Source organism: Coregonus lavaretus, assembly GCF_964263955.1.
Source record: "Coregonus lavaretus genome assembly, contig: HAP1_SCAFFOLD_418, whole genome shotgun sequence".
Lineage (NCBI taxonomy): Eukaryota > Metazoa > Chordata > Actinopteri > Salmoniformes > Salmonidae > Coregonus > Coregonus lavaretus.
Window position 1 is genome coordinate 354361 of NW_028165663.1, and position 21624 is coordinate 375984.

The following is a 21624-nucleotide window of genomic DNA, read 5'->3' on the forward strand; positions in this document are numbered from 1 at the left end:
GACCAGTTGCAAAACGAGGGGTTGGGTTGTGGGTTCAAATGCACCACTTCCCTTTAAATACATCACTTAGTGCTTCAAGCCACACCCGGCACACCCACCGAACGGAGCAAAGACATCACAAAGTCTGTTCAAGAACGTACAAGAAAGTTTTGGCAAAAGGTGTTGTTCAGTACAAACCGTTCCACAACATATTTTATTTTTTTATTTAACCTTTATTTAACCAGGAAGGGCTCATTGAGATTTAAAATCTCTTTTTCAAGAGCGTCCTGGCCAAGATAGGCAGCACCAAGTCATTACAAAAAATTACAGACAGACAACATGAAAAACTACAAGTAATCTAGTCAAAAGTTCAAGTGAACTGAATTCGCCCCTGGCGTTGTGCATAGTAGGGATAAAATCCTGCAATACCTGCGGCACTCCAGGAACAGGGTCGCCTACCCCCTGCTCCAGGGTCCTGTGGTGAAACGACCGCTGTGCAAGGTATTGGGCAACAGCTTTCTTCCAGGGCCCCGTTTTCACAAAGCATCTCACAGTAGGGATAGTGATCTAGGATAACTCACAGTAGGGATAGTGATCTAGGATAACTCACAGTAGGGATAGGGATCTAGGATAACTCACAGTAGGGATAGGGATCTAGGATAACTCACAGTAGGGATAGTGATCTAGGATAACTCACAGTAGGGATAGTGATCTAGGATAACTCACAGTAGGGATAGTGATCTAGGATAACTCACAGTAGGGATAGTGATCTAGGATAACTCACAGTAGGGATAGGGATCTAGGATAACTCACAGTAGGGATAGTGATCTAGGATAACTCACAGTAGGGATAGTGATCTAGGATAACTCACAGTAGGGATAGTGATCTAGGATAACTCACAGTAGGGATAGTGATCTAGGATAACTCACAGTAGGGATAGGGATCTAGGATAATCTCCCCCTTGTCGATGTCCTGCTACTCTGAGATTATTTGTGAATATGGGCCCTGGCTCGTCAGCAATGCCACAGCAATGCAACAACAAAAACATGAATAAGAATTAGCTTCGTCAGTCAGTAACTTAGCTAACTAGCTAACGAAACATTCATGTAAAATGTGCACAAGCCCCCGTAATAAACCAAATTATATGAAAACAACAACACAGCCAACTTTCAGTCACCAACAGGGACGGCCTGTTCAATAGGGCGATATGGGCGACGCACTGCCAAACGGGAAAAGGAAGGGATTTTTTTTCTAATCAATTATATCACGGCAACAGTAGTTATCAGTGTTCACGTCTGATCTGCCAGCCACTAAATGTCAAATCAGGCTAAAGTCGTGCTTCAAATGGCCACGCCCGTTTTTGGGGCGATTTCAGTCAAGTTGAAAATCGCCCAGAAGTCTCTCATAGCCTGTCATGTAAAATCTATTTTTTTCACATTTCAAAGCTTTCAATACATTCTCTATGGGTGTCTGTGGGCATGCACTTACGCGCGTTCGTCATACGTGACGTAACGTTGAACGTAACTAAGACAATGGCGGATAGCAGCGTCTCTGTTGTGACCTGCAGTGCGGCGTTATTTTATGTTTTTAATTTGTAGACTTAGTTTACAAACATTCTGCCAACCATGGATTTCCAGTGGTTGGTTTTGGACTGATCTTGTTGATCGTGTACATACCCGCTACGAACGGACTAAATAATGAAAACGCTGCTGGCAGCTGAATCCCAATACAGCTGGGAGACTTGGCTGGATGAGTCCCGGACAGAGAAGTGGAGCCGGCCACCTTCACCCTGGTCAGAGCGGACCGCGATCCTGGTAAGAGAGCGACTCTGTACCCCGACATTGAACTGCTTTCTGTGTCATTGCGACCTTACTATCAATTCAATTCAATTTAAGGGCTTTATTGGCATGGGAAACGTGTGTTAACATTGCCAAAGCAAGGGAAGTAGATAGTAAACAAAAGTGAAATAAACAATAAATATTAACAGTAAACATTACACTCAGAAGTTTCAAAAGAATAAAGACATTTCAAATGTCATATTATGTATATATACAGTGTTGTTACAATGTGCAAATAGTTAAAGTACAAATGGGAAAATAAATAAACATAAATATGGGTTGTATTTACAATGGTGTTTGTTCTTCACTGGTTGCCCTTTTCTTGTGGCAACAGGTCACAAATCTTGCAGCTGTGATGGCACACTGTGGTTTTTCACCCAGTAGATAAGGGAGTTTATCAAAATTGGGTTTGTTTTCGAATTCTTTGTGGATCGCTGTAATCTGAGGGAAATATGTGTCTCTAATATGGTCATACATTTGGCAGGAGGTTAGGAAGTGCAGCTCAGTTTCCACCTCATTTTGCGGGAAGTGTGCACATAGCCTGTCTTCTCTTGAGAGCCAGGTCTGCCTACGGCGGCCTTTCTCAATAGCAAGGCTATGGTCACTGAGTCTGTACATAGTCAAAGCTTTCCTTAAGTTTGGGTCAGTCACAGTGGTCAGGTATTCTGCCACTGTGTACTCTCTGTTTAGGGCCAAATAGCATTCTAGTTTGCTCTGTTTTTTTGTTTGTTCTTTCCAATGTGTCAAGTAATTCTCTTTTTGTTTTCTCATGATTTGGTTGGGTCTAATTGTGTTGTTGTTGTTGTTGTTGTTGTTGTTGTCCTGGGGCTGTGTGGGGTCTGTTTGTGTTTGTGAACAGAGGCCCAGGACAAGCTTACTTAGGGGACTCTTCTCCAAGTTCATCTCTCTGTAGGTGATGGCTTTGTTATGGAAGGTTTGGGAATCGCTTCCTTTTAAGTGGTTACTATCTGCCCCGTGAGTTCCCCCAATTGTTTGTTACCGTTGTGTACTGTTGATAATCACAAGTTTACTGGAGAACTGAGACCAAGTAGAGACTTTGGACAGGGTGGATATGGTATAATAAAGGCAGTTTATTCAGAGGTAAAGATATCTGGAATCGCGTGCACGGACTCGTTCGTGCACGCGAGTAAAGTAAAAGTGTCCTGTCTTAGGTCAGCTAGGATCACCACTCCTTGGCCACCTGCTGACAAGGCTGACAAGATAGGACTCTTTTGTCCATTGTTACAGGATAGGAACAGCATTGATTGAAAACAAACGCCCAACACAAAATGGGTCATGCACAAGATTTTAGTCAGACCAAGCTATAACATTATATATTTACTACGACAGTACATTCAACCAAAAGCTAATATAACAAAGGCATCAGAGATTATTTATAATCTGTCACAGAAACTGGAATCCATCTCCCCAGATCAGTCAATAAATGCTTCTGGTATTGACTTATATGCTGCCCCTGTCTTCATGTTGTTGCTGGACATATATTTTTTAAAATGTGTGTAGGTCACCTAAATCATCAGAAAAATTGCCCCTCCTGAGAATTTTTTCAGGAGCCGCCACTGGTCACCAATACATCAATAAACAAGCAGGGAAACAAAGTAGTTTGACAAAACGTGTTCAATAGACAGTAACTAGCTAGTCTTTAAAATATAGCTACCAATAATATCGCAATTTGTTGTTTGCTAGAAACGTAGCTACAGTCCACTTTCCTAGCAAGCTAAGGTGAACTCTGATGGTGGGAGTAAACTAAGGTTAGCTAGCTTTCCCCCAGCAGTTTCAAGATCTCTGTCTAGTTAAAGCTGCAATATGTAATGTTTTGGGCGAACCCGACCAAATTCACATAGAAATTAGTGATGGGGGAACGAAGCTTCCTGAAGCATTGAGATTTTCCAACCAATTGTGTCGAAAATAGGTTAATTACTCGAGGATTTGATCAACACAGTGTACCCCAGTGGCATCTGCTGAGCAGCCAGATGACATCCCATACAAGTAGCGCAGCGTAGCCTTTTTGTCTCCTACCAAACCGATACCAACAAAACAAAGCTTCAGACGTTATTGATCACATGCTTCTGATAAAGCGATACAGGCATCAGACTCACACTGCTTCAAAGTACACTGCTTAGTGATTTCGAGGCATAGCTCTGGTATCAACCGTAACATCACTAATAGAAATGTGAATTGTAGATCTGTCATTCTCATTGAAAGCAGGTCTAAGAAGCGGTAGATCTGTTCTATGTGCGCTATGTCTATGCTTCCCGTTCTTACGTTTCATTTTTGCGTCTTTTACTTTCGGTTTTATACACCAGCTTCGAACAGCTGAAAATACAATATTTTTGGTTATTGAAAATATATTTCACAGCGATTTTAGATGGTACAATGATTCTCTGTTTGTTTTGACACAAACTGAAATTAGGACCAGGAATTTTAGCAACCAGGAAAAGTGGAGTGATTTCTGCATATTGCACCTTAATGGCATTTTTATACATTTGATCAATCAGATGTATAGCTAGCAAACATATTCGTTCACCTATGCAATTTAGGTTTATGGGAAAATATGGTTGGGAGTTTGAAGGGATGGATTTGAACCAACCAAATAAAGTACATCTGAAATCCAACACTGTCGCAGGTTTACCAGTAGATGTCGCCAGGGGGCTGTTTGTCCTCTGTTGGCTGGCTGCATGCCGTGTGTGAAAGCCACAAACCCTGGGAAAAGCAGCGCTTTGCCCAAATAAGGCTGCAATCCATCCGCTTCTCTCTTCCTCCCCTGCTCCTTTCCTCTCTCTCGCTCCGTCTTTCTCAGACTGGAGGGATATTTAGAGATCGGGAGTCTAGGCCAGCCAGACCTACCTTATTAGGAGCTGAGCCAACCAGACCTACCTTATCAGGAGCTGAGCCAACCAGACCTACCTTATCAGGAGCTGAGCCAACCAGACCCACCTTATCAGGAGCTGAGCCAACCAGACCTACCTTATTAGGAGCTGAGCCAACCAGACCTACCTTATTAGGAGCTGAGCCAACCAGACCCACCTTATTAGGAGCTGAGCCAACCAGACCTACCTTATTAGGAGCTGAGCCAACCAGACCCACCTTATTAGGAGCTGAGCCAACCAGGCCCACCTTATTAGGAGCTGACCTTGTTGTCAGCATCTATATTCCTACAGGAGAGGACAGTGGTCAGATGGGTCTGTCTGTCTCTACTCTAGCTGCTCACAACACAGCACAGCACACATAGATGGAACTAGCAGATGGGTCTGTCTGTCTGTCTGTCACTCTCTCTCTCTTATTCTCTGTCTGTCTCGGACTGGGCTTAATACTGACTGACTGGTACCCATGGATGGATGTGAACCATAGTGTTACCGGTGGATGGATGTGAACCATAGTGTTACCGGTGGATGGATGTGAACCATAGTGTTACCGGTGGATGGATGTGAACCATAGTGTTACCGGTGGATGGATGTGAACCATAGTGTTACCGGTGGATGGATGTGAACCATAGTGTTACCTGTGGATGGATGTGAACCATAGTGTTACCGGTGGATGGATGTGAACCATAGTGTTACCGGTGGATGGATGTGAACCATAGTGTTACCGGTGGATGGATGTGAACCATAGTGTTACCGGTGGATGGATGTGAACCATAGTGTTACCGGTGGATGGATGTGAACCATAGTGTTACCGGTGGATGGATGTGAACCATAGTGTTACCGGTGGATGGATGTGAACCATAGTGTTAACTGTGGATGGATGTGAACCTACAGTACATCTCCAAATACTTCTAACGGTCTCACAACTTCTTTGAGTCTATATAAAACACTTTGGACTGTTTTCCCAGACACAGACTAAACCTAGTTCTGGACTAAAAAGCCATTTCAATAGAGATGCTCTATTGAGCGTTCTATTTAGTCCAGGACTAGGGTTAATATGTGTCTGGGAAACAGACCCTTACACTTGCAGTAAGTCTTGGAGATGCAATGTTGCAAGAAGTAGCTTGACCTTGCAACTGTCAGGAGGATCAAACGATGACAACATTCCTCTGATCAACAACAGTCTCTCTCCCTCTCACACAACACACACTCTCTCAACCCCTGGATACAGAGACACACAACAGACACACAGTCAACCCCTGGATACAGACACACAGTCAACCCCTGGATACAGAGACACAGTCATCCCCTGGATACAGACACACAGTCAACCCCTGGATACAGAGACACAGTCTACCCCTGGATACAGACACACAGTCAACCCCTGGATACAGAGACACAGTCAACCCCTGGATACAGAGACACAGTCAACCCCTGGATACAGTCACACAGTCAACCCCTGGATACAGACACACAGTCAACCCCTGGATACAGAGACACACAGTCATCCCCTGGATACAGAGACACACAGTCAACCCCTGGATACAGACACACAGTCAACCCCTGGATACAGAGACACACAGTCAACCCCTGGATACAGAGAAACACAGTCAACCCCTGGATACAGACACACAGTCAACCCCTGGATACAGACACACAGTCATCCCCTGGATACAGAGACACACAGTAATCCCCTGGATACAGACACACAGTCAACCCCTGGATACAGACACACAGTCAACCCCTGGATACAGAGACACACAGTCAACCCCTGGATACAGAGACACACAGTCATCCCCTGGATACAGACACACAGTCAACCCCTGGATACAGACACACAGTCAACCCCTGGATACAGACACACAGTCAACCCCTGGATACAGAGACACACAGTCATCCCCTGGATACAGACACACAGTCATCCCCTGGATACAGATACACAGTCAACCCCTGGATACAGACACACAGTCAACCCCTGGATACAGACACACAGTCAACCCCTGGATACAGACACACAGTCAACCCCTGGATACAGACACACAGTCAACCCCTGGATACAGACACACAGTCAACCCCTGGATACAGAGACACACAGTCATCCCCTGGATACAGACACACAGTCATCCCCTGGATACAGACACACAGTCAACCCCTGGATACAGAGACACAGTCAACCCCTGGATACAGAGACACAGAATTAAATCAAACACTGGATACAGACACACAGTCATCCCCTGGATACAGACATACAGTCAACCCCTGGATACAGAGACACAGTCAACCCCTGGATACAGAGACACAGAATGAAATCAAACACTGGATACAGACACACAGTCATCCCCTGGATACAGACACACAGTCAACCCCTGGATACAGAGACACAGTCAACCCCTGGATACAGAGACACAGAATGAAATCAAACACTGGATACAGACACACACATCCTTTATTAAGTGCCATCCTCCATGTAATATCTTAGACCAACATGGTGGGGGAAGAAGACTACATGGAATTCACTTCTGAAGGTTATTATTATTATTCATTCAAAACTAATATTATTTATAATATAATATACATAACCAACAATTTGCCTCCCTTTCAAAGTGGGAGAGATTGACATCAGATAAATGGAAAAATATGAAAATAATATTTATCATGATAATAATAATAATAATAATAATAAACAATGCATAGCATATAGGTTTTTACAGAACAGCAAGTCTCTCTAATATTGTGCAATGATCTTTGACCCTCAGGTCTGCGGCGATACACCACCTCCCTCCCTCCCTCCCTCCCTCCCTCCATCCTCCCCCTCCCTCCTACCCAATAGAAACCTAAGGAGGGAGTCCTTTGCGTCCCGATAATCTTTGCTTTCTACCAAATTGTTCACTTCTTATCATGGTATAAAAGCAAATGACTGGTATAAAAACACGGTGAAGCCCCATGCCTATTCAAGACTTTACATTTGTGACGGAGTGCACAAGTGCAACCCGTCAGGAGAAAGGACAGATTATTGGGATGCAGATTCGTGTAGGAGAGGAGCTGTTTTTGTATTAGCATGACTCAGGACGTGGGGCGAAGCCTCACTGATCTGTGATCGCTTAGCTTTGCCTGGTGCTGCACTGATCTGTGATCGCTTAGCTTGGCCTGCCTGGCTGATGGTGAGTAAAGTGCAGTGGTCAACAGACTGCTCTGTCTGTGGTCATTTAAAAGGAGCATGGAGTTCGTCTGTGGTCTGTGTGTGTCTGGGTACATCCCAAATGACACCCTATATAGTGCACTAGTTTTGACCAGGGCCCTAAAGTAGTGCACTACATAGGGAATAGGGTGCCATTTGGGATGCAGAGACTGTGGTCACAATAGTTTGTGAGGGGGAGGAGTGCATCGGTGGTGGGAGAGGTAGGTGGGTTCAAAACACATGTGGAGTGGAATGACACTACCAGATTAAGAGGCTCATGGATGTGGAATGACATTACCAGATTAAGAGGTTCATGGATGTGGAATGACATTACCAGATTAAGAGGCTCATGGATGTGGAATGACATTACCAGATTAAGAGGCTCATGGATGTGGAATGACATTACCAGATTAAGAGGTTCATGGATGTGGAATGACATTACCAGATTAAGAGGCTGATGGATGTGGAATGACACTACCAGATTAAGAGGCTCATGGATGTGGAATGACCAGATTAAGAGGCTCATGGATGTGGAATGACACTACCAGATTAAAAAGCTCATGGATGTGGAATGACCAGATTAAGAGGCTCATGGATGTGGAATGACACTACCAGATTAAGAGCCTCATGGATGTAGAATGACATTACCAGATTAAGAGGCTCATGGATGTGGAATGACATTACCAGATTAAGAGGCTCGTGGATGTAGAATGACATTACCAGATTAAGAGGTTAATGGATGTGGAATGACATTACCAGATAAAGAGGTTCATGGATGTGGAATGACATTACCAGATTAAGAGGCTCATGGATGTGGAATGACACTACCAGATTAAGAGGCTGATGGATGTGGAATGACACTACCAGATTAAGAGGCTCATGGATGTGGAATGACATTACCAGATTAAGAGGCTCATGGATGTGGAATGACATTACCAGATTAAGAGGCTCATGGATGTGGAATGACATTACCAGCTTAAGAGGCTCATGGATGTGGAATGACATTACCAGATTAAGAGGTTCATGGATGTGGAATGACATTACCAGATTAAGAGGCTCATGGATGTGGAATGACATTACCAGATTAAGAGGCTCATGGATGTGGAATGACACTACCAGATTAAGAGGCTCATGGATGTGGAATGACATTACCAGATTAAGAGGCTTGTGGATGTGGAATGACATTACCAGATTAAGAGGCTGATGGATGTGGAATGACATTACCAGATTAAGAGGCTGATGGATGTGGAATGACATTACCAGATTAAGAGGCTCATGGATGTGGAATGACATTACCAGATTAAGAGGCTCATGGATGTGGAATGACATTACCAGATTAAGAGGCTCATGGATGTGGAATGACACTACCAGATTAAGAGGCTCATGGATGTGGAATGACATTACCAGATTAAGAGGCTCATTGATGTGGAATGACATTACCAGATTAAGAGGCTCATGGATGTGGAATGACCAGATTAAGAGGCTCATGGATGTGGAATGACATTACCAGATTAAGAGGCTCATGGATGTGGAATGACCAGATTAAGAGGCTCATGGATGTGGAATGACATTACCAGATTAAAAGGCTCATGGATGTGGAATGACACTACCAGATTAAGAGGCTGATGGATGTGGAATGATTTTACCAGATTAAGAGGCTCATGGATTGGGTTTCCCCCTGGTCTTTATTTTAGAGATTGAACTCTGAAAGTGACTGAATACTGAAAGTTTAACCAGTTTCATGGTTTCTGTTTCTTAAACCGGTTCTTCAACTGAGAAACGTTAAGGGCTGGTTTCCCGGACACGGGCAGTATTCCCACGTATGTATCTTTATCTTCACAGACTAAACCTAGTCCTGGACTAAAAAGCTTGCTCAATGCAGAGCAGAACCTCAATTAGGTCTGGGCTAGGCTTAATCTGTGTCCAGGAAACAGGCCCAAACTGTTATGAAAGGTCATGGTTTCTGTTTAGAGTTTAGGATGTTACACAAAGAAAGCTGGATGGATGTCTATGGTATGGATCCAGGTTATGGATGGAGTCAGTTAAAGCCTCTATAAAGGGTGTATTTGTGGGTAGGATCATTTGAGTGGGAGGGACAGGGATCGGTAGTTATTACAATAGTGGAGTGGGTTGGTGATGGTAAAGGTTGTGTGAATGTGGTGGTCACAAAACAAATCCTTACTTGGTGGGAGAGTTATGTAAAGGGAACAAGATGCCTTGGACTGGTCCAATGTGCATGGAGAGTGTGTGTGTGGCACGCAAAGAAGACTATAGGTCTGTGTGTTTATTAGTGTTTTCCCCCCTGGTGCACATTGTCATGGGCATTTGGCTGCTGTCACGACTCGTTACTACTATGCGAGCTGTTGTCATGGCTGCGTCTCTCTCTCTCTCTCTCTTTTCTCGGGAGGGAGGGAGAGGAAAAATTCCCTCTTACTATTTGGAGAGCTTGTTGATGACTATTTGGAGAGCTTGCTGATGACTATTTGGAAAGCTTGCTGATGACCCTGATCAGCGCTCCGTTCTCGTCTTTCAGTCGCTGGTTGTCAGCTCTCAGGTCACCTAGCACCTAGAGGAACAAAGTTGTTATTGGTTGAAAAACTGACATTGGATACATCCAATGCACCCCTACACACTGAGTATACAAAACATTAAGAACACCTGCTCTTTCCGTGACAGACTGACCAGGTGAAAGCTATGGTCCCTTATCGGACGTCACTTGTTAAATCCACTTCAATCAGTGTAGATGAAGGGGAGGAGTCAGGTTAAAGAAGGATTTTTAAGCCTCGAGACAATTGAGACATGGATTGTGTATGTGTGCCATTCAGACGGTGAATGGGCAAGACAAAACATTTAGGTGCCTTTGAACGGGGTATGGTAGTAGGTGCCAGGCGCACCGGTTTGAGTGTGTCAAGAACTGCAACGCTGCTGGGTTTTTCACGCTTAACAGTTTCCCGTGTGTATCAAGAATGGTCCACCACCCAAACGACATCCAGCCAACTTGACACAACTGTGGGAAGCATTGGAGTCAACATGGGCCAGCATCCCTGTGGTACGCTTTCGACACCTTGTAAAGTCCACGCCCCGATGAATTGAGGCTGTTCTGAGGGCAAAATTAGGAAGATGTGTTCCTAATGTTTGGTATACTCAGTGCACTACTTTTTACCAGGGCCCGAAGAGGTGTCATCTGGGACGCGGACATTGACTTTAATTGTTTGGCTGAAAACTAACTAACATTGACTTCAGCTGTTTGTTGGGCTGAAAACTAACTAACATTGGCTTTCTTTACAGAACAACTGTAACAATCGTATGTACTATCAGAGAGATCAATCATTGGATTTTCATGCTGTTCAGGTTAACACCTATTTGAGCTCAGTTATGTCTGCAATAGAAATGGAGAGTTAAATGAACACAGCAAAAGGAGGATGGTAGGATGAGTGTTTGGACAAGAAAACAGGAGATCAGGAGGAGTGTTACGGGGTGATCTGGTGAAGAGATAGATTGAAGACAGGAGAAGTGTTACGGGGTGATCTGGTGAAGAGATAGATTGAAAACAGGAGATCAGGAGGAGTGTTACGGGGTGATCTGGTGAAGAGATAGATTGAAAACAGGAGATCAGGAGGAGTGTTACGGGGTGATCTGGTGAAGAGATAGATTGAAAACAGGAGATCAGGAGGAGTGTTACGGGGTGATCTGGTGAAGAGATAGATTGAAAACAGGAGATCAGGAGGAGTGTTACGGGGTGATCTGGTTAAGAGATAGATTGAAAACAGGAGATCAGGAGGAGTGTTACGGGGTGATCTGGTGAAGAGATAGATTGAAAACAGGAGATCAGGAGGAGTGTTACGGGGTGATCTGGTGAAGAGATAGATTGAAAACAGGAGATCAGGAGGAGTGTTACGGGGTGATCTGGTGAAGAGATAGATTGAAAACAGGAGATCAGGAGGAGTGTTACGGGGTGATCTGGTGAAGAGATAGATTGAAGACAGGAGAACAGGAGAAGTGTTACGGGGTGATCTGGTAAAGAGATAGATCATCATGGTTGTAGTTCTTTATGATAGCCATATTAGCAGCTTATTAGCAGTTCATATTTTGCGGGTAAATACAGACGAATGTATAAAAGTCACCTTGTCCTAGAGAGATTTGCACGGTTAGCAAAACGTCACGCCAGGGTAAGCCTACACAAAACACAGCCCTTATTTTAAGTGTTTCTAAGATCCCTTATGGGGAAAAATGAAAGGTGTAAAAACGATTGGAACCATTTCCCTGTTTGACCGCTAGGTGTTATGGGTATTATGACTCATACTGTGGTACTCTATGGGCCCTGGTCAAAAGTAGTGCACTATATAGGGAATAGGGTGCAATTTCGGACACAGACTCAATGTATTGCTACAACACTAGTGAATTGCAGCACAAGCTGTGAAAGAAGCAGCGAGCTGTAATCATGCGTGTGCATGCGGTGTCTGTGTGGAGTTAAAGCTGGGTTCAAATGCTATTTGTTATCTGTCAAATACTTCGATTTCATGGCAATCTCAATCAAAGCCCAGCTAATGGATTTCAAAGATTTCGGATACTATTTGAACTTTTCACCTTCAACTCCGCCTCCAGCTCAGCCACACGCCACTCCAACATCCGTCGCTCCTGATGAGACAGAGAGAGAGAGAGAGAGAGACAGAGAGAGAGAGAGACAGAGAGAGAGAGAGACAGAGAGAGAGAGAGAGAGAGAGACAGAGAGAGAGACAGAGAGACAGACAGAGAGAGAGACAGAGAGAGAGAGAGACAGAGAGACAGAGACAGAGAGAGACAGAGAGAGAGACAGAGAGAGAGACAGAGAGAGAGACAGAGAGAGAGAGAGACAGAGAGACAGAGACAGAGAGAGAGAGAGACAGAGAGAGACAGAGAGAGAGACAGAGAGAGAGAGACAGAGACAGAGAGAGACAGAGAGAGAGAGAGAGACAGAGACAGAGACAGAGAGAGAGACAGAGACAGAGAGAGAGAGACAGAGACAGAGAGACAGAGACAGAGAGAGACAGAGAGAGAGAGAGAGAGAGACAGAGACAGAGAGAGAGACAGAGAGAGAGACAGAGACAGAGAGAGAGACAGAGAGAGAGACAGAGAGAGAGAGACAGAGACAGAGACAGAGAGAGACAGAGAGAGAGAGAGAGACAGAGAGAGAGAGAGAGAGAGAGAGAGAGAGAGAGACAGAGGAAGGAAGAAAGCGGGTCAGGCAGCAGCAGTCAGTCGTGAGGCCAGGCTCAGCATCAGGTGTTTGACACTAGTTACTGTACTAGTTACTATATATATAACACAACACAAGCCAAGCCACACACGGCAGGAAGGAAGAGGAGGGACTTACCTTCTTCTCCAGCTCCAGCGTTGCTGAACAACTAAACCGCTCCTGTCTCTGTAACAACACACCCGCAGATGTTCACGTCAATAAAAGTCAACAGTTTGCAGTTACATTGAAATGGAGAGGCTGCAGAAGACTGCTTATTGTGGTCATTATGAAATGTATAATGCTGGTAGGCATGGACGGTATCCAGATTGTCACACCATACCGGGATATTCGGTAATACCGGCACTGAACACAAGGGGCACTATGTTCTAACCCCACAGCCTCTGTAATCTGAAGGTTAGCAATGCAAACAAGTACATGTAAAATCCCAGAGAATGCTAACTAAATGCTAACGAGCGGATTGCGAAGATTTTTATACATTCTCTGACCTAAACTACTCAAAAATGCTACTCACAGGTTGCTGCACGCAAATAAATATATTAGACAGCAAGGCTCTTGATCCAGGAGGGGATCCTCTGCTGTTTCCATGAGAAGCATGATTTTGGAAGAAGCTAACCACTTGGCTAGATAGCTAACTAGATACTAAATTAGCAGAGCATTTATCACATTTGAGACAGTTAACTTAATAGTTAAGATATCTAGCTGGCAAACATTTAGTTGTGAACTGTCAAGAAGCAGTGCGGCTTGGCAGGGTGGTGTTTTCGGAGGACGCATGGCTCTCGACCTTCACCTCTCCCGAGTCCGTAGGGGAGTTGCAGCGATGGGACAAGGCTAACTACCAATTGGACATCAGGAAATTGCGGGGGAAAAGAAACACTGGAGGTGGTGGATCTGAATATCCTGTCCTACAAGACCTGCCTGCTCATGGCTTTGGCTTCGGATATGCGTGTTAGGGAACTACCAATCAGTTATTTTCAACAACCAAACTACCTAGCAGTTATTTTCAACAACCAAACTACCAATCAGTTATTTTCAACAACCAAACTACCAATCAGTTATTTTCAACAACCAAACTACCAATCAGTTATTTTCAACAACCAAACTACCAATCAGTTATTTTCAACAACCAAACTACCAATCAGTTATTTTCAACAACCAAACTACCAATCAGTTATTTTCAACAACCAAACTACCAATCAGTTATTTTCAACAGAAATAAGACAAGGAGACACACAGCAATGTAAGCTTAATGTCGGACCTGTGTAGCCTTGTCCAGGTCCAGTCTGGTCTGAGAGATGGTCCTCTGGGCGTCCTGCAGCTGAGACTGGAGCTGACCATTCTCCCTGGACACCTCCTCGAACAGCTGGGACAGAAAGAGATGACATTTTAATTAATACAAACAAGCAATGTTTGAAATAGAATTCCATTCCACTATACATGTCAAAAACAATGTCAATATATTTTTGAGAGAGCGCGTGAAACGGAAACAGAGAGAGAGAGACAGAGAGAGAGAGAGAGAGAGAGAGAGAGAGAGAGAGAGAGAGAGAGAGAGAGAGAGAGAGAGAGAGAGAGAGAGAGAGACAGACAGAGACAGAGAGAGCAAGAGTTATAGAGAGTGGAAGAGAGAGCGGGAGACATGGAGAGAGAAAGAGTCCAAAATTGGACAGGATGGGACTCCTAATATTGACTAGACCCTTCCAACCATTCGAACTTTATTCCATCTCCCTACCTTCTTGTAATCCTTGGTCTCAGAGCCTCCTCCTCTGTCGTTACATGACACGTCAGACCTGGGTAAAGCAGGGGTCAGAGGTCAGAGATATTATAATGACACCTCAGATACCAGTCACTTCTATGACAGTCAGGAAACAGGACAGGACAGATCAAAGAGCAGAGTGTAAAGGTGGGATCCATACCTGGTGCTGGAATGGCTGTCTGTCTGTGGATCCTGCCCATTGCCTCCAAACCCCTCCTCTCCACTCATGTCGTTGTCATCACTCTACAGCAGGTCAATACATTATGGATGTCAATGTCCTCATTATTATTACCAGGATATAACCTAGTAACCTTATAACCACTCATTATGGATGTCAATGTCCTCATTATTATTACCAGGATATAACCTAGTAACCTTATAACCACTCATTATGGATGTCAATGTCCTCATTATCATTACCAGGATATAACCTAGTAACCTTATAACCACTCATTATGGATGTCAATGTCCTCATTATCATTACCAGGATATAACCTAGTAACCTTATAACCACTCATTATGGATGTCAATGTCCTCATTATCATTACCAGGATATAACCTAGTAACCTTATAACCACTCATTATGGATGTCAATGTCCTCATTATCATTACCAGGATGTGGTCCTCTGTAGCTCAGCTGGTAGAGCACGGCGCTTGTAACGCCAAGGTAGTGGGTTCGATCCCCGGGACCACCCATACACAAAAATGTATGCACGCATGACTGTAAGTCGCTTTGGATAAAAGCGTCTGCTAAATGGCATATTATTATTATTATTATATATAACCTAGTAACCTTATAACCACTCATTATGGATGTCAATGTCCTCATTATTATTACCAGGATATAACCTAGTAACCTTATAACCACTCATTATGGATGTCAATGTCCTCATTATCATTACCAGGATATAACCTAGTAACCTTATAACCACTCATTATGGATGTCAATGTCCTCATTGTTATTACCAGGATATAACCTAGTAACCTTATAACCACTCATTATGGATGTCAATGTCCTCATTATCATTACCAGGATATAACCTAGTAACCTTATAACCACTCATTATGGATGTCAATGTCCTCATTATCATTACCAGGATATAACCTAGTAACCTTATAACCACTCATTATGGATGTCAATGTCCTCATTATCATTACCAGGATATAACCTAGTAACCTTATAACCACTCATTATGGATGTCAATGTCCTCATTATCATTACCAGGATGTGGTCCTCTGTAGCTCAGCTGGTAGAGCACGGCGCTTGTAACGCCAAGGTAGTGGGTTCGATCCCCGGGACCACCCATACACAAAAATGTATGCACGCATGACTAAGTCGCTTTGGATAAAAGCGTCTGCTAAATGGCATATTATTATTATTATTATATATAACCTAGTAACCTTATAACCACTCATTATGGATGTCAATGTCCTCATTATTATTACCAGGATATAACCTAGTAACCTTATAACCACTCATTATGGATGTCAATGTCCTCATTATCATTACCAGGATATAACCTAGTAACCTTATAACCACTCATTATGGATGTCAATGTCCTCATTGTTATTACCAGGATATAACCTAGTAACCTTATAACCACTCATTATGGATGTCAATGTCCTCATTATCATTACCAGGATATAACCTAGTAACCTTATAACCACTCATTATGGATGTCAATGTCCTCATTATCATTACCAGGATATAACCTAGTAACCTTATAACCACTCATTATGGATGTCAATGTCCTCATTATCATTACCAGGATATAACCTAGTAACCTTATAACCACTCATTATGGATGTCAATGTCCTCATTATCATTACCAGGATGTGGTCCTCTGTAGCTCAGCTGGTAGAGCACGGCGCTTGTAACGCCAAGGTAGTGGGTTCGATCCCCGGGACCACCCATACACAAAAATGTATGCACGCATGACTAAGTCGCTTTGGATAAAAGCGTCTGCTAAATGGCATATTATTATTATTATTATATATAACCTAGTAACCTTATAACCACTCATTATGGATGTCAATGTCCTCATTATTATTACCAGGATATAACCTAGTAACCTTATAACCACTCATTATGGATGTCAATGTCCTCATTATCATTACCAGGATATAACCTAGTAACCTTATAACCACTCATTATGGATGTCAATGTCCTCATTGTTATTACCAGGATATAACCTAGTAACCTTATAACCACTCATTATGGATGTCAATGTCCTCATTATCATTACCAGGATATAACCTAGTAACCTTATAACCACTCATTATGGATGTCAATGTCCTCATTATCATTACCAGGATGTGGTCCTCTGTAGCTCAGCTGGTAGAGCACGGCGCTTGTAACGCCAAGGTAGTGGGTTCGATCCCCGGGACCACCCATACACAAAAATGTATGCACGCATGACTGTAAGTCGCTTTGGATAAAAGCGTCTGCTAAATGGCATATTATTATTATTATTATATATAACCTAGTAACCTTATAACCACTCATTATGGATGTCAATGTCCTCATTATTATTACCAGGATATAACCTAGTAACCTTATAACCACTCATTATGGATGTCAATGTCCTCATTATCATTACCAGGATATAACCTAGTAACCTTATAACCACTCATTATGGATGTCAATGTCCTCATTGTTATTACCAGGATATAACCTAGTAACCTTATAACCACTCATTATGGATGTCAATGTCCTCATTATCATTACCAGGATATAACCTAGTAACCTTATAACCACTCATTGTGGATGCCAATGTCATCCTTGCGACAGGTTACAAACAGGACTATGACAGGTTATAATGTCTATGTCGCCCCGTTGAAAGGTCATAACCAGGACTAGCTCATGCACTCACCTTACAGGAGCAATTAGGGTTAAGAGCCTTGCTCAAAAGGCACAGACAGATTTCTTTACCTAGTCGGCTCGGGGATTCGAACCAGCGACCTTTTGGTTACTGGCCCAATGCTCTTAACTGCTAGGCTACCTGCCGCCCATATACAGTTGAAGTCGGAAGTTTACATACACTTAGGTTGGAGTCATTAAAACTCGTTTTTCAACCACTCCACACATTTCTTGTTAACAAACTATAGTTTTGGCAAGTCGGTTAGGACATCTACTTTGTGCATGACACAAGTAATTTTTCCAACAATTGTTTACAGACAGATTATTTCACTTATAATTCACTGTATCCCAATTCCAGTGGGTCAGAAGTTTACATACACTAAGTTGACTGTGCTTTTAAACAGCTTTGAAAATTCCAGAAAATTATGTCATGGCTTTAGAAGCTTCTGATAGGCTAATTGACATATTTTGAGTCAATTGGAGGTGTACCTGTGGATGTATTTCAAGGCCTACCTTCAAACTCAGTGCCTCTTTGCTTGACATCATGTGAAAATCAAAAGAAATCAGCCAAGACCTCAGAAAAAAATGTGTAGGCCTCCACAAGTCTGGTTCATCCTTGGGAGCAATTTCCAAACGCCTGAAGGTACCACGTTCATCTGTACAAATAATAGTACGCAAGTATAAACACCATGGGACCACGCAGCCGTCATACCGCTCAGGAAGGAGACACGTTCTGTCTCCTAGAGATTAACGTATTTTGGTGCGAAAAGTGCAAATCAATCCCAGAACAACAGCAAAGGACCCTGTGAAGATGCTGGAGGAAACAGGTACAAAAGTATCTATATCCACAGTAAAACGAGTCCTATATCAACATAACCTGAAAGGCCGCTCAGCAAGGAAGAAGCCACTGCTCCAAAACCGCCATAAAAAAGCCAGACTACGGTTTGCAACTGCACATGGGGACAAAGATCGTACTTTTTGGAGAAATGTCTTCTGGTCTGATGAAACAAAAATAGAACTGTTTGGCCATAATGACCATCGTTATGTTTGGAGGAAAAAGGGGGTACTTGCAAGCCGAAGAACACCATCCCAACCGTGAAGCACGGGGGTGGCAGCATCATGCTGTGGGGGTGCTTTGCTGCAGGAGGGACTGGTGCACTTCACAAAATAGATGGCATCATGAGGAAGGAAAATTATGTGGATATATTGAAGCAACATCTCAAGACATCAGTCAGGAAGTTAAAGCTTGGTCACAAATGGGTCTTCCAAATGGACAATGACCCCAAGCATACTTCCAAAGTTGTGGCAAAATGGCTTAAGGACAACAAAGTCAAGGTATTGGAGTGGTCATCACAAAGCCCTGACCTCAATCCTATAGAAAATGTGTGGGCAGAACTGAAAAAGCGTGTGCGAGCAAGGAGGCCTACAAACCTGACTCAGTTACACCAGCTCTGTCAGGAGGAATGGGCCAAAATTCACCCAACTTATAGTGGGAAGCTTGTGGAAGGCTACCCGAAATGTTTGACCCAAGTTAAACAATTTAAAGGCAATGCTACCAAATACTAATTGAGTGCATGTAAACTTCTGACCCACTGGGAATGTGATGAAAGAAATAAAAGCTGAGATAAATCATTCTCTCTACTATTATTCTGACATTTCACATTCTTAAAATAAAAGTGGTGATCCTAACTGACCTAAGACAGGGAATTTTTACTAGGATTAAATGTCAGGAATTGTGAAAAACTGAGTTTAAATGTATTTGGCTAAGGTGTATGTAAACCTCCGACTTCAACTGTATGATGCCAATGCCATCCTTATGTGCAAGGCTTTTATAGGGTTATAAGCAGGGGTTGGAACCGATATTATTTTCCAATAGTTTCGTTCTGAATAGAAACATAATTTTTACGTTCCGTTCCACTGTTCCGACCAGCAAAATAAAGTTCTGAACCGGTTTGAACCCCAAAAAGGTACCAGTTTATATAATTCATATATATTTTTTTGTACATTTAGCTCATTAAATGACTTCACCAATCAGTGCGGATAGAGCCGGCGAGCTGGTTGTTTACATACGTGATGGACAGACGAGTGTAGCCAATGGCGCAAGATGCCACTGAAATGTTACGGGTGAGGAGAGAGCGAGAGAGGGTTGAGGAGGAGGCATGAAGCACTCGGCATCTTGTTATGACATGCATTATCTGGATTAGGTCCACAGAATAATACCTACGGAGGAGCGGCTTCTATGGAGGAACGCTGAATGTCCTTTGGGCTAGCTAGCTAACAAGCTTGTGTGTGTGTGGTGAGCGGCACCAGAATTAAAAACACTTCTTACCATTTTGTAGTTAATAAATCCAACGTGAAACGTGATCACTAGGCCTATAGTATCCTTAACTAGCATTGAAAAAGTGAATCCATTCTTCTCTAGCTAATTAAATCTCTCTCTCCCTTTCTTCTGAATAAAGCTTGTAAGGTCAGTAGCCTCTGCTTTGGAAGGGGGAGAGGGAGGTAGCATAAACACACACTGGCAAAGGTTTCCAGCTGGCAGGCAGAAACTGGAATACGCATAAACACACACTGGCAAAGGTTTCCAGCTGGCAGGCAGACACTGGAATACGCATAAACACACACTGGCAAAGGTTTCCAGCTGGCAGGCAGACACTGGAATACGCATAAACACACACTGGCAAAGGTTTCCAGCTGGCAGGCCGACACTGGAATACGCATAAACACACACTGGCAAAGGTTTCCAGCTGGCAGGCAGACACTGGAATACGCATAAACACACACTGGCAAAGGTTTCCAGCTGGCAGGCAGACACTGGAATACGCATAAACACACACTGGCAAAGGTTTCCAGCTGGCAGGCCGACACTGGAATACGCATAAACACACACTGGCAAAGGTTTTCAGCTGGCAGGCAGACACTGGAATACGCATAAACACACACTGGCAAAGGTTTCCAGCTGGCAGGCCGACACTGGAATACGCATAAACACACACTGGCAAAGGTTTCCAGCTGGCAGGCAGACACTGGAATACGCATAAACACACACTGGCAAAGGTTTCCAGCTGGCAGGCAGACACTGGAATACGCATAAACACACACTGGCAAAGGTTTCCAGCTGGCAGGCAGACACTGGAATACGCATAAACACACACTGGCAAAGGTTTCCAGCTGGCAGGCCGACACTGGAATACGCATAAACACACACTGGCAAAGGTTTCCAGCTGGCAGGCAGACACTGGAATACGCATAAACACACACTGGCAAAGGTTTCCAGCTGGCAGGCAGACACTGGAATACGCATAAACACACACTGGCAAAGGTTTCCAGCTGGCAGGCAGACACTGGAATACGTTTCTGAGTGACAGAGTGAGGGCTTTGCATAGGTGCTTTGATGCATTTTTTTTTTGTTCGACTGAAAAAAATGCCTGGAATTTTAAAAAAACGGTTCTGTTCCGGAATAGTATGGACCACTTTCGTTCCTGGTTCAGTTCTGTTCCCTGAACCAGTTCTAACCCCTGGTTATAAAGCACTCACCTCTCCGGCTCTCTGAGCTCTCCTCCTGGCCCTCCGTCTCTCCCTGACGATACGGTCACTCTCACTTTCCCCTCCTGCACTACTCTCCTGGCCGGAGGTCTGGGGGCGAAGGGTACCAGCGGGTTGAGTCAACCCCAACAGGTCAGACTTCTGCAGGCTGGCGATACGGGACCTCCAGCTTACCTCCTGAAGACAATAGTAATGTAATCAACCATAACATAATACATCAACGCAGTTCTTTACCATCGCTACGACATATCACATCCAACATACAGGTGTAACATTTGCAACCCACGCCGACACAACTCGGCACCATCAACTGATCAAGAAAATCGACAGTAGGTCCCACGGTGGGTGACGTCAC

The 21624-nt window shown here is 43.7% G+C and overlaps 1 protein-coding gene across 3 annotated transcripts in view; it reads right to left on the reverse strand.

Moving 5' to 3' along the window:
* Nucleotides 1–7554: 7554 nt before the first annotated feature.
* Nucleotides 7555–21624, reverse strand: part of LOC311115633 (protein phosphatase 1 regulatory subunit 12C-like) — a 57570-nt gene continuing 43500 nt past the window's right edge. For 2 of the 3 annotated variants that reach the window (XM_084190793.1, XM_084190791.1), the window contains 7 exons: nucleotides 21261–21446; nucleotides 15024–15106; nucleotides 14840–14897; nucleotides 14369–14473; nucleotides 13231–13278; nucleotides 12465–12515; nucleotides 7555–10443 (listed from right to left, as the gene is read on the reverse strand). In XM_084190793.1, the coding sequence (XP_084046919.1) occupies nucleotides 10357–10443; nucleotides 12465–12515; nucleotides 13231–13278; nucleotides 14369–14473; nucleotides 14840–14897; nucleotides 15024–15106; nucleotides 21261–21446 (618 nt within the window). In that variant the 3' untranslated portion in view covers nucleotides 7555–10356. The remainder of the gene's footprint in view (nucleotides 10444–12464; nucleotides 12516–13230; nucleotides 13279–14368; nucleotides 14474–14839; nucleotides 14898–15023; nucleotides 15107–21260; nucleotides 21447–21624) is intronic. The other variant, XM_084190792.1, reaches the window with a different exon arrangement.